Consider the following 14514-nt stretch of genomic DNA (forward strand, 5'->3'; position numbering starts at 1 on the left):
TCGGAACAACTTCCTTAAAATGGATCTCAAGCTCTCACTACTACAATATTAGCCTTTAGAGGCAGTTTTTTCAACCCTATTTATAAAAAGGGAAGCTAAAGGGTGTGAAAATACCCGCTATGTTCGAAATTGACATTTAGAGGCGGTTTTTTGATAAAAACCGTAGGTATAAAATTGTATTATACCATTTAGAGGCGGTTGGAAATAATTTTTTTTTTCTGAACTACCCTATGGCGTCGGTTCCTGTATAGGAACCGACGGCATAGGGTACACAGTCTGCTGACACGTGTACCCTATGCCGTCGGTTCCTATGAAGGAACTGACGCCATAGGGTCGATCAGAGTATATCTTTGCTCGACCTTCCTTCTTCCTCCCCACTTCACTCGGAACCCGGAAAATAAAAAACCGTAGACCCCATTTTCTCAGCCAAAACCCTCGCCTCCACCACCTTCTCCCCACCCTATCTCCCTCATTTCTCAACCATTTCAGCCCATTTTTTTTTAAAAATCCTCCATTTTCGATACTTAATAACATACACCTAAAAAGTTTTGATTTTTTAGCCTCTAAAAGTGTCATCCGAACCCAAATAGTAAATTTTGGGTGTGAAATCCGGCCACCCATTTTTGTTGAGAAATTGTTCAATCTCAACCTCGTTTAAGGTATAAATATTGCTTCTATTCTTATTGTATTATGTATATTGTTTTATTTTTTGTTTTTGTAAATTATTATTTGAGTTTTTTTATTTTATTAGTAATATTATTGTGTTTTATGTGTATAGTGTCGGGATTTTTTACGGTGGTCGTCGGATTGCGGTTATTAGGTAATAATTTATACCACAATGTATAGTATATATATGTATTTGTATATTTTATTGAATATTTGTATATAATGTGTGTATATATTGTGTGTGTATATTGTGTGTGTATATTTTTTATGAAAATAAATTTTGTAATTGTATTTTATATATTTTTTGCAATATATATTTATTGTGAATAAAATGACATTAGAGGGATTTCATTAGTTTCAAAAAAAAAAATTAGTTTAGAAATAAAATTTTTAAAATGGAATTAGTGTGTGATATAATTTTATTTTTTTGAGATAATAGTGTGAGATATAATTGATTATATATATGTATGTATAATTTAGTAACTAAGTAACTTGCTACAATTTTTTATAACTAGTTATAAGTTATGAAATAATTAATTTTGTAATTTCGTTGTATTTCTTTATATTATAGGGGTTCGGCATAATTTTGTGTGTAGCGTATTTGGGCTTGCAATTATAGGTATATACTTTTACTAACTTTTTCTTAATATATAATTAATTATCAATGCATGTTAGTTGAGTTTGAATATCTTAAATATTCATCCGTAGTGAAGTAGGTTCTGCGAATACATGTACTGCGGTCGGATGGGTGGATTAATTTTGTATTGTTTATCTGTTTTGTTTGTTATTTTAGGCACTTGTAAAATTTTTGGGAACGTCCAATTACAGCCGTTATGCTGCCGAAATTTCGGTAGAATTAGGATAAATCTTACTAAAACCATTCATAATATAGTTAATTATAACATAGTAATAAGAAGTTAGGTCACATAAAAAATAATAATATTCACATTTATGTAAACTTTTTAATTTTACCAACATTCTAATCAACTAAACAACCTAATAACATGAACTAATGTAAAACGAAAATTTGAGTAATTTTTAGATTAATATGAATAAATTGTGTGAGAGACTTAGTTAGTTACATTGTGTAATTAGTAACTAGATATAATTAGTTACTAAATAAATTAACAAAATAAACATATAAAATCCTTCTTTTTTTATTTTTTTTTTCTTTCATTTGAGAGGTTCAATGTGGATTTTTATTTTTCAAAGAAAATAAAGAGCAAAAGTTAATTAAAAGGGGAAAATATTAGTTAATACCTTTATTGCTTTACCAAAAATTTTTCCCCTCAATTTTATTTATTAAAAATATTTAACATTTTAATAACATTCTAATCAACAAAACAACCTAATAATATGAACTAATCTAAAACGAGAATTTGAGTAATTTATAAATTAATATGAATAAATTGTGAGAAACTTAGTTAGTTACATTGTGTAATTAGTAACTAGCTATAAGTAGTTACTAAATACTGAATTTTTTTGGATAGGATTTTTGTTATGGATAAATCATGGATGCGTGAGGAGAGAGACACAGTGCGATTTCAAGTAGGGTTCGATGCATTTTAGAGTTTGCCTTAAAGAATTCTACAAATCACGATCGTATTCATTGTCCGTGTGTAGATTGTTGTAATGTATCTAAAGGGAATATTACAATGATTAAGGACCATGTGTATTAACGAGGTTTCAATAGAAGTTATACTAATTGGTATTACCATGGCGAACATTTACCTAATGATCCATATCCATTAGGAAAGCGGGGGTAGATGATATCGAGGGTAATGATTTCGATGATTATCCATTGGACTTGCTTAACGAAGCACAGGAGGAATTTCTTAATGATCCTGAGAAATTCGATAATTTTCTTAGTGATGCTGATAAACCTCTGTTCGATGGTTGTAAAAAACTAAGATTACCAACAATGGTAAAGTTTTACAACATAAAAGCAGAAAATGGAGTGAGCGATAAATGTTTTACTCAATTTTTAGCTGCTTTTAAAGATATCTTACCATTTGCCAACTGCTTTTCGGAATCTACTTATGAAGTGAAAAAAACGTTAAATTCTATAGGATTGAAGTATGAAAAAATTCATGCATGTCCGAACGATTGCATTTTATATCGTAAGGAATATGCAGACATGAATTATTGCCCGACTTGCGGTTTATCCCGCCATAAAGTAAACAAGAGTAAGGAGAATAGGAAACTTATCCCCCAAAAAGTGATGTGGTACATGCCTTTGATTCCGCGACTGAAACGATTATATCGTAGTGCAGAACATTCTGAAAATTTGATTTGGCATGAGACCAAGAGAGTGAAAGATGGAAAACTTAGACATCCCGCATTCCCAAGCTTGGAAAAAAGTGAACTACATAAATCCCGAATTCAAATCAACCAAGACACATTCGTCTCGGTACGTACGCGGATGGAGTAAATCCACATAGATCTCTAAGTAGTCGTCATAGTTCTTGGGTTGACAACAACGTTGGAGTAAAAACTGACGAGCTTGGTTTTACTTTGGTTGATTTAAGTAAGAGAGGAAGCAAGAATGATCCATTCATCATGGCTAGCCAAGCAGCTCAAGTTTTTTACATTTCTGATCCGGCTAATGATAAATGGTCTATTGTTTTATCGACACCAGAGAGGAGGTTCTTAGAGACTAAAGAGGATGAGGAGAATGCTGACTTATGTTACGATGACTTCATTGTTGGACAACCAATTCATGAGCAACTCATGGGAATTGATCGTAACATTGAGGAAGACGACGCTGAATACATTAGAAACGATATCAATGAGGGAATATGGGTCAATTGTGATTCAGGAAAACATAAACAAAAAAAGAAAAGAAAATGTGTCTAATTGGTAACTTGATATATAGCTTACTTTATATTGTGGTTGTGAATGGTCCTGAATACTTAACAATTTGTTTATGCTTTTAATATTTCATATACACTACTTGTTATATATGTTGCTAACTTTGAAGTTTGTTTGTTAATGGTGTAGACATGGCGAACTCAGAATCAGGATCTGATTCGGGAGCAGAAAATGAGTGTCCAACCACAATACCTACACGAGGGCCGACGCAAATGAATGAAATATCCAAACTAATGGATCAGGGCAAAAGAGTGGCCCTCGAAGTTAATGATAAAGGTCAATACTGTGGAAAAAGCTACGCGAAGCTCGTATCCACTCTGGGAGTCAGATGTCGGCAGACAATAGGGTTGGCTTATAAAAACTGGAAAGAAGTCAACCAGACTCTGAAAAATAAAGTTTGGAAAGACATTCAGGTAAGCTATTATTTGTTAGAATTTTGATTTGTTTTTCTATTACTCCAAATGTTGACTCTAACCGTGTTTGTTTTCCTTCAAAATAGACGGGGTTCATTGTGTCGGACACCTTCAAACATGATTGTCTCATCCTAGCTGGGAAGTTAATGAAAGACTTCAAGAATAGGATGACAAAAGACATCATAATGCCCGCGTTGAAAGAGAATGATCTGGGACGACTGGCACAAGTCCCTGAAAAGCACCCGGAGATCGACGCCGCCGATTGGTGCAAATTTGTTGAAAGTCGACTAACTCCCGAATTTCGGTACGCTAATTATATTAACACTAAGATAAACTCTTAAATACAAGTACATGTATCTAATGTATTTTTTTGGCATTGTAGGAATTGAGTAAGGTGCAAAGTGAACGTTCCTCAAAAATTCAATCCATACATCGAAGTGGTCGGAGTGGAATGGTGAACGTACGGGAAGCTGTGGTAAGTAATACTTAAAATTTAATGTGCTATAATGTGCTATACAATTTAATTGGTACTCATTTCATTGTTATAACGTTATGTAGAAAAAGGACCTCGAAGTTGCAGATCCTCCCCGCCACCGTGTTTGGATTAAATCTCGCACCAAGAGTAGAAAACTTGTCACTGATTACGACAAGGAAATTGCCGAGAAGATAGTAAGTATATATTAATCCTTAATTGAGTTCTACTCATGAGTTAGTGTATATAATTCATATACTAATTGCTTGAATATATGCGTGCATTAGGCTCAATTAGAGGAGAAGCTTAGTCAGGGACAAATTCAGGTCCAGGGCCAAAACGATATCCTCACGCAGGCGCTCGGGACACCAGAGCATCCTGGACGTGTCAAGGCTGCTGGGTATGCTATTACTTCAAATGTTATTTATTTAGTTACACAAATGAAATCGTTGCTAATTTGCATTTTATGATTTGTAGGTTCCCGACCGTGGCATCTCAACTGTTCGGCGGGGAAGAAAAGGGAAGTGTCTGATGTTGTGGCTCGGCAAGCGAAGGAGATTGAAAAATTAAAAGCCGAAGTCCAATCCCTTAAGCAGCAGAGGAACGCTGCCGAACAAGAGGAAGAAGGAGAGGTGGCTGGTGAGGCGTATGTTCCACAACCATACGCTCCTCAGGATGAGGTACAACCACAAATTTATGCTGAGGAGTTCATTTCCCTCAACGACCAAGGTATCCTATACAATTTTGAGGACCATGCGGCCCTTAATCAGACAGTACATCTCTGCTCTGACAACATCGACAATATTGTGGCCCGAGGGTATTTGTACGAGCATGTGGGTACGATCAAAGTTCACTGCCAGGATTACGATGATTCACATGCTCGGATCATGGTTACGGAAATCCTGCAAGAGGACGCTGAAATCCCAGTCCCAATTGAAGAGTGCAGATATGTTAGGGACGTGTACCAGATGTTCCTTCCTTGGCCTAAACACTTAATTTTAACAACCGAGGTAACTTCTCAACTAAAATGAATTATTAATGATTAGTGGAGTTTGAATATCTTCAATATTCATCCGTAGTGAAGTAGGTTCTGCGAATATATGTGCTGCGGTGGGATGGATGAACAAACTACTGTTATATATGTGTTATTTGTCGTTATACAGGCATGTTCAAAATTTTTGGGGTCATTCAATTACAACCGTTATGCTGCCGAAATTTCGGTAGAATTTAGATAAAATTTGATATATATATTATGTTCTGTTTTGTTTAGGGTCCACTCGCTCAACCGCCCTCAAGACGTGATGCGTCAAAGGGGAAAGCTTCGATGCTTTCTCCACAAGGCCGTGGTGCACGGGAAGATGACTTGTTCACGGAAGAGAAGATGGCGTTGATCCCTAATTCGCTAAAATGGATGATTCATGAATTCCTAAGGCTCAAAGATAAACGTGATATAATCACAATTCCTGTCCCCCGAGCATTCATTGCACCGCGTACCCAGATCACGTTATCTGGAGAGGATTTGCAGCAGGTTGCTACGTGTGACTACATCGGCAACCAGGGAATGCTGTTTGGAATGATGTATACTCTTCTTTAATCTAATTAACCTTATATCAAATTATAGTTAAATTATTATAAGGCACTAACACTTTTTTTGGCAGGCACATATGGGAGAGCATCAACGGTCTGAGAAAAATTTTCAAGTTTTACGACCCAGAGCTTCTCACAGTGCATGGGATCAACGATGAAGAACAGAGTCAGTCTTTTGACGATGCGGCAAGACGATTGGCTAATTGGTTATCATTAATGAACAACAACCACCAAATGTTCTTTATTCCTTGGAATATCGGGTAAACTTTATTAAATTCTTTAGTGCTAATTGTTCATTTCTATATTATGTCTTCAAATTATTTTTATACTATCTTACTTATATTCCAATATAATTTTCTAGGATGCATTGGACGCTAGTGGTGGTTGCGCCAAGGAAAATTATCCATTTAAACCCTGTAAAAGGTCGCCCAATTGCCGAAGAAATAGAACAAATGATCGGAAGGTAATAATTTAATGACTTCTTATGTAACGAATTTAAATTAACTAACGAATTGAAATGCTAATATAATTTTCCTAAACAGGGCATTCATGTATATAGGGGACGCACATCAGTATCTTGGCCCGTGGCAAGGAATTTCACAAGCAAACTGTCCAAGACAACCTAAAAGCCAAGAATGCGGTTTTTATGTTTTGAAATATATCACTGACATCGTCGCACGTGCCAACCCCAACCGTTACATACAAGATCAAAAAGCTGTAAGTTTTAATTATTGATCATAGTATATAAATTTTATAATAACAAATATATAATATACATATACATAAACTAATATAAATTTTTAATTTTTTTAACAGTTTGGTGGTAAGAAGCAATACGATCCAAAAACAGAATTGTTACCACTACAGCGAAAGTGGATCGAACAATTGATGGCGGTGATTCACGGTGACGATTGAGGTTCAAAGGACGAAGAATTTTTCTTCATTATGTTATTTTTATAGATTAACTTGTAATTAGATTTATTAACTTATTAATATTTTTAACTAATTTTACATGTTTGTGTAATATTTAATTACTTTTATGAAATCAAATTATGTTTTTACCCAAATTTAATTACTATTTAATTTAAAATGTAATTAATATATAATTAAATTAAATAAATATGTAATTAATATATAATTAAATTAAATAAATATGTAATTTATATATAATTAAATTAAATAAATATGTAATTTAAAATTTAAATAAATATGTAATTTAAATTAAATAAAATAATATATAAATTAATAAATATAAAATTAAAATAATATAATTAAATTAAAAAAAATGAAAAAAACTGAAATCTGAGGAGTTTTGGCGTCGGTTGCTACGCCACATATGGCGTCTAAGAGTTGCTTCAGGAACCGACGCCATAGATACCCCTATGGCGTCGGTTCCTAGCTAATAACCGACGCCATAGGGGTATATATGGCGTCGGTTCATATAAACCCTTTAGCGTCGCCCTGATCAGCGTCGGTAGCGAATTTCGCGAAAACCGACGCTGAAAGGGCTTAAAAACCGCCTCTAAAGGGTGTTTTTGTAGTAGTGTCTGCCTCTTAACTCAAGGGCTCTGGATAAAGGTTGGCCCAGTCTGCTAGCTAAATTTGGCCCTTTTTGATGGCTTTTCGTGCTTCATAGCAACAATCTCCACAATAACCTCTTTGAGATCTCGAGAGTCACTATGAATGGAGTCTTTAATAGGGTCCATGACGTGAAAGGCATCAATACTTTGGTGAGAAGCAAGCAAAGCAACTTGCCCATGGTTGCCCAAGGCAACTTTTATCTTCTTACTGGGCGTTAACTCACGGGCATTCTGTGTGCCGGTAATGACAAAACTAAACAGTGAGGATGGCGAACTTGAGGCATGGATTACATGTTAGGGGATTGTCACGATGTTTTGGTTTAAAAATATTTCATTAAAGATTATGATTCAAATAATTTTTGTAAAGCTTTATATTTTAAGGTTATGAATAAATAAATATTTTGTTTTAAAAATAATGAGATCTCATGCTTAGTTATTTTTCATTAAAGAAGTTTTTTATTGTCTTTATCTTAAATGGTTTTAAACGGACTAGCTACTGTAACGTCTCGGGAAATCGGGGCGTTACAGGTCATGCCACCTCTGAAGGTTGGTCATGCCACCTCTAAAGGTTGGCCATGCTAGGTTGGTTGTGCCACCTTTGAAGGTTGGTCATGCCACTTCCAAAGATTGGCAATACCAGGTTGGTCATGCCACCTCCGAAGGTTGGTCATATTGGTCATAATTGTCATGTTAGTCAGGCATCTACGTATATGTGTGTACTGTAATGAGTTGGTCCCATAAGCTATATATTAAATTAATAACTTAATTAAATTTAGCTATCTAATTAAACAATTTAATTAAATTTTTCGCTCATGATCAAGGTATACTCGATGGTCACTCATTGAAAGAGTGCCTTACAACCTTTTCTTCATAAATATATTTGAATATGTTATAAATATTAATAATTATGTGGATGTCCAAATCTTTTATTTATTACCATGAGTTGTAATCAACATTCCTCTTTTCCTTAGTTTCCCTTTTTCTTAGTTTCTTAATATCTCACTCTTGTATTTGTATAAATATGGGTTCACCCCATTGGAATAAACAACTCAGAAATTCTCATTCACTTTCTCTTTCTCTCTTCATCTTCTTCTTCTTTCTTTTCATCTACTTTATATTATTTTATATTATTTTATAACACGTTATCAGCACGAGTCTCTGCCCAAGCTTCAAGCATGAGTCTCTGCCCAAGTCCCAATGTAAGTATCTTGTTAAAGTTCTTGAATTGATTCAAAGTCAAAATACACTAAATATATATATATATTTATATATATACTATTCTGAAACAATTTTAAGAATCATTTGGTTTTTTTTCTTCTATTTATCTATATATCTATATATTATATATGTATGTATATATTTTTATATATTTATTATTGATTTCATATATATATATAATGGTCTTATCATTCATAATAATTACAATATATGTGTGCCTATGATATGATAGAGAAAATCTATATAAATTATACATATATCCAGAAGATTATGTATCATCGATAAAATATTGCATATATCCTAAAGATTATGCATCATCGATAAAATATTGCATATATCCTAAAGATTATGCATCATCGATAAAATATTGCATATATCCTGAAGATTATGCATCATCGATAAAATATTGCATATATCCTGAAGATTATGCATCATCGATAAAATATTGCATATATCCTGAAGATTATGCATCATCGATAAAATATTGCATATATCCTGAAGATTATGCATCCTCGATAAAATATTGCATACATCCTGATGATTATGCGTCCTCAATAAAATCTTGCATATATCCTGAAGATTATGCAAACGTAATATTCATTATATAGTTGATGAATATAAATGAAAGAGATGAATACATATTTATATATATGTTCTTGTATTCTTTGAGGACAATGAAAAAGAATCTAATATAAATATAGATTTTGACAAACATTTTCTGAAGTAAATGTTTTATATTTATTGAAGAAAAAAAAATGATTGTATTTATGTGAATACAACTAAAGAATCATTAAAAATGATTATTATTGATGCAATTTTATAGTGGGTTTTGAATACCCAAAAAGAATGTTAACAAAATTGCATTGAAACATTAAAGTATAAGAATAACAATGAGCATGACTAATGTTATTTAAATACATGAGGCAGTATTTATTGTTCATCATTCCCTGCAGAGAATGATACGAATTGAAGTCAATCACTTTTAAAGATTCCTCGTATTAGTCATGTTATTATACATTGTTATTACTTGCAATGTTGGAAATTATTGAATCTGACATATGTTAAAGATTAAATTTTGCATAGATCTTGGAGACTATGCAAAAATTGCATTCATATATTCTTTGAAATATCGTAAAAGAAATTGTTGAATAATTTCTTATATTTTTTATGGATGAACAAGTAATAAATTTTTAAGAAATTTATAATAATGTTCTACTTGTTCAACGTCATTCCCCGAATAATCAATGACATTATTTACTACTCAAATATTTCCAGAAAAAAGTGGAAACAACCAAAAGATGAGATACCACACACAATCAAAGTACATGAAATCCATATATCATGTGTGGAATTGAATAATAGTGGTCGCGTACCTGTAGTATGAACACACTTATAATCAAGATAAAAGTATACTTGATTATTTAATAGAATGTGAATTGTACAAACTTATTGTACATTTAGAATATTTAAATATCATTACCTAAAGAGAATGAATAGACATGAAATTCTATTTCAAAGAATATAGATTTCACATATATTGGCAATGCCAGAAGTAAATTAATATATACATATTTTATTATTTCTTGAAATCAATAGTTTCAAACTATTGTTGGTGCAGAATATGTGTATATATATAGTTACTATATAATTTAGTTTGCATATTCCCAAAAGTGGATATATAATTTACTAATATTTGTTAGTGATCTAATATAATCAAAGTGATAAAGAATCACAAAATGATTATTTGAAAAGCTTCCTGAAGAAGTACTCTTACATACAATTGCTACTTTGAGTAGTAAAATATATTTGTATGTACCTAGATGTATAACTTTTATCTAGTTATGAAAGTATAATAAGAAATAACTTATTATATGTACTGGTTGTACATTTAAATATATAATATATCAAGTCATGATAATTAGACTGATGAATAGTCTATTAATAAATTAGACGACTTGTTAAAAAGATACCAGGAAACATGAATGATATATTATGGTTATATCTATTTGACCATTATAACAACATGATGAAGTTGTCATGTACATTTTATATTATACACATCATTGAATTGATGATAGTGATTCCTGAAGAAATATAAAGTTTGATAAACATAATAGTGACTCCTGAAGAGTGTATATGTTTTGGAGAATAATATAATTATATTATTCGTGTATATAAAATGAAACTTGTAATGATTATGTTGTAATGAATTTACATTACCTTTTGAAAGTTTCATTGAAATACAAATTATAGTGAACCTGAAGTTCATGAATTGAATTTTTTGACATGATCAATCATATGCAATAAATTGTCAAAGAATTTGACTAAATTTTGTTGAAGAATCAGAAGATTCTTCTCATTGTTAATTTATAAGGCTCAAAAGAAGAATGTGCATATATTTGCACATAGAAAATATTTAAATTATATTTTCTTAACAATCTTGAGCCATTGTTAGATTTTTATTGCATAGTTTCTTATCGATGTGATAAGATTATATGATCATGCAATTACAAAATGTGTAAATTTATGTATTTCTAATTATACACGTATGACTCATTCTTAGAAATGAATTAAGTTCATAAGTATTGAACTTGAAACTGAAGTTATTGAACCTGAAGTTCAATGTCATATAGTATATATGAGTTTAAACAAATATTGATTTATTGTGATATACTGAAATCCCTACAGGTATATTAATATTATTAGATATCACAGTTTTTAAAAATTCTCTCGATCAGGGGGAGAGAAGCAGTTGGGATCGATGATAATTTTTAAAAAATGATCCTTGCACAAAGTATATAAGAACAATATAGTTCAAAATGATATATACCAACTGCAAATCAATATTATTCAAAGTTGAGATAGAATGAGTTGAAAACGCCTGAAGCGTAAATGAACAATGTAAAAATTATTAATAAATGTTCATTTGATTTGCCCTGAAGTTGTTTAATCTAGAGGTACTCATGGAGATACCTTAATGTTATAAAGTATTAAAATGATAACCGTGATGAAAACGGTACTCGAAAAGACTCCCAAGAGAAGTTAGACATAACACATTTGATCATAATTGAATCCCTGAAGTGATTCTATATAGGTACCTATAAATGATAAACATATTTGAAAATATGTAATTTAAAGAGATCTCTATAAGTTATGTCAATATGGGAGGAAATTATCATTTATTGAAATTTTTGTCGACAATAAATATTGAATGTTTGCATATGCAATAAACTAACATGAGATAGCAAGGATCATGGTATTAGATTTGTCGAGAATCATCGACATACATTTTGATTTTTGGCCAAAATATTATGACGCAATCCAGGCGAATTTACTCACATAAAGTGAAGTAAGACCTGTAGGGTGTGCAAATAAATATTTCTAATGAGAAATTTGCATATATGTAGGTACATAATGAATTGTTGTACAAAGTTTGCATAGACATGAGATTGATTGAAGTAAGGCTTAAATATTGAGAAATTATAATCATGATTTGATTATAGCCTGGAATATATTTTATGAGGATTTATAAGCGTCACATAAATGTTGCAACAAAAGGTTATTTATTTGGAGCTCCTAATATAGTGAGAATTTGAAATAAGCCTTATCTAAAAATTCTAGAAGAATTTAATACATGTCTTAAGTGATATAAATTCAAAGTCGCGCGCACTATATGACAAAGATCTTTGTATGAAATAAAGACATGTAAGTAAATTATTATTTGAAAAATACCTATGGTTGTCTATGCAATATAAATACGTAAATTATACGTTGTGATAGACTCTTGAAGAGTTTTTGATTAATTGAAGAACAAACTTTTATTTCTTTTGTATTTCAAGAAATATTAATGTATAAAGTTTGTTCATTAGTATTGAAGTCCTGAAGTACTTCATATGTATTAAGAATTATAGATATATGATCATTTGATATGGAAATTAAGATCATAAAACAAGATGGAATAAATATATGGTCTTGGAGTACCATCATTGTCACAAATGAAAATTTGTAGTACCATTAATGTGTTATGTTCATATCTACTTGAAATTTTAAATTTTCGTATGAACAAAGTTGTGTACACACATGAATGATACAATTAGTTGGATAAAGACTAATGTTCCACGAACCCCTCATCTATAATTTAGAAGTCCATACATACTCTGGAAGAGTTATAGAAAATATATGATCAAAGATTATATATGCTGATATTTTAAAAGTGATAACAATAATCTTATGAGATTTATTATCACCAAAAGAATTATGGATCATATGTGCATGAGGGGGAGACATATTCATGTTGCACTCTTTTTTCCTTAGTTCAGGTTTTGTCCCAATGGGTTTTCCTGTCAAGGTTTTTAACGAGGCAACTTGCAAATAATTATGAATATGAAATATATATTATACTCTTTTTCCCTAGCTCAGATTTTGTCCCACTGGGTTTTTCTGGCAAGGTTTTTAACGAGGCAACTATAAATCATGTTAACATACTCACATTTTTTGAAGCAAGTAGAGAATGTGTGTGAGTGAGATCATTGACATAGCATATTCGGGAAACATATGGATTGCACTCAATAAAGAAGTATCAACCCAAGCAATTCTCTATGGATAATACTGCTTGCATCGCTCAACTAAAAGGATGGTACATTGAAGGAGATAGAGTTAGAACACATTTCACGAAATTCTTCTTTATACGCTTCAAGAAAATGCATATTGGTGTTCAACATATTCAATCAAGTGTCAATCTTACAAACTTATTCACAAAGTTATTACCAACATCATCATTTGAGAAGACGGCTGACAAGATCGAAATTCGTCGATTAGAAGATCTCCACAAATGCCTAAATGAGGGGGAGGGGGTTAGTTTACACTATACTCTTTTTCCTTTGACCAAGTTTTCAGCAAGATTTTTAATAAGGCAGTTATTATGGACATCCAAGGGGGAGTGTTATAAATATTAATAATTATGTGGATGTCCAAATCTTTTATTTATTACCATGAGTTGTAATCAACATTCCTCTTTTCCTTAGTTTCCCTTTTTCTTAGTTTCTTAATATCTCACTCTTGTATTTGTATAAATATGGGTTCACCCCATTGGAATAAACAACTCAGAAATTCTCATTCACTTTCTCTTTCTCTCTTCATCTTCTTCTTCTTTCTTTTCATCTACTTTATATTATTTTATATTATTTTATAACAGAATATTCTTTTTTTCAAAATCAGAGTATAACAATAGGTAAGGAATTGAACATGAAAATTGCATTAAATCATCAATCGTGAGTAAATTAGGATAGCATTTATTTGGTACTCCTACAAATAGGACTAAGTGAGATAACACTTCAGTGGCAAGATTTCAGGAGGTGAAGAAGTTATTGTTTTAAATTTTTGATCAACGAGAAATCAATTTTGAGGCAGCGTTTGAAGCAACTTTGGCTTAATGTGGGTGATGAAAACAATAAGTTTTTTCACGCTACTAGTACTGGGTCTCAAAATCGTACAAACCATATTCATAAACTTCAAAATTAGAGGGGTGAGTACGTGGGTTGATTGGGAAAGTTGTTTATTAGATCTTATTACTATTTATTTCCAAGAGTTATTTAGGTCTTCTCATTCCAATTGGGCAGAAGTGATCAATTGTATCCCTTGTTCTATCACGATTGTCCAAAATATGGAACTTCTTAAACCAGTCTTGGAGAAAGAGGTCAAGGATGCT

General features: G+C 31.7%; 1 protein-coding gene and 1 long non-coding RNA gene across 3 annotated transcripts; both read left to right on the forward strand.

Moving 5' to 3' along the window:
* Positions 1-432: 432 nt before the first annotated feature.
* On the forward strand, positions 433-4199 carry LOC133034640 (uncharacterized). Its single transcript, XR_009686033.1, has 3 exons — positions 433-820; positions 1238-1285; positions 3667-4199. It is a non-coding gene; the product is annotated as an uncharacterized LOC133034640 (long non-coding RNA).
* A 1259-nt stretch (positions 4200-5458) lies between these two features.
* On the forward strand, positions 5459-7154 carry LOC115721295 (uncharacterized). Of its 2 annotated transcripts, XR_009685926.1 has the most exons (4): positions 5459-6000; positions 6081-6269; positions 6371-6726; positions 6826-7154. XR_009685926.1 is itself a non-coding variant. In XM_061108969.1 (3 exons), the coding sequence occupies exons 1-3, from the start codon at positions 5747-5749 to the stop codon at positions 6474-6476; spliced, it is 549 nt and encodes a 182-aa protein (XP_060964952.1). In that variant the 5' UTR covers positions 5459-5746; the 3' UTR covers positions 6477-7154. The 2 variants fall into 2 exon arrangements, 1 of the variants encoding a protein (XP_060964952.1); XM_061108969.1 differs by having other exon boundaries at positions 6371-7154.
* The last annotated feature ends 7360 nt before the right edge of the window (positions 7155-14514 follow it).

This window comes from Cannabis sativa, chromosome 2, assembly GCF_029168945.1.
Source record: "Cannabis sativa cultivar Pink pepper isolate KNU-18-1 chromosome 2, ASM2916894v1, whole genome shotgun sequence".
Taxonomy (NCBI): Eukaryota; Viridiplantae; Streptophyta; class Magnoliopsida; order Rosales; family Cannabaceae; genus Cannabis; species Cannabis sativa.

Bases quoted from the DNA above. Each gene is read 5' to 3' on its own strand.
- LOC115721295 (XM_061108969.1), top strand. From the start codon at position 5,747: ATGCTTTCTCCACAAGGCCGTGGTGCACGGGAAGATGACTTGTTCACG. The intron at 6,001-6,080 runs GTATACTCTTCT...TTTTTTTGGCAG, and splicing joins GGAATGCTGTTTGGAATGAT to GCACATATGGGAGAGCATCA. The intron at 6,270-6,370 runs GTAAACTTTATT...ATAATTTTCTAG, and splicing joins TTTATTCCTTGGAATATCGG to GATGCATTGGACGCTAGTGG.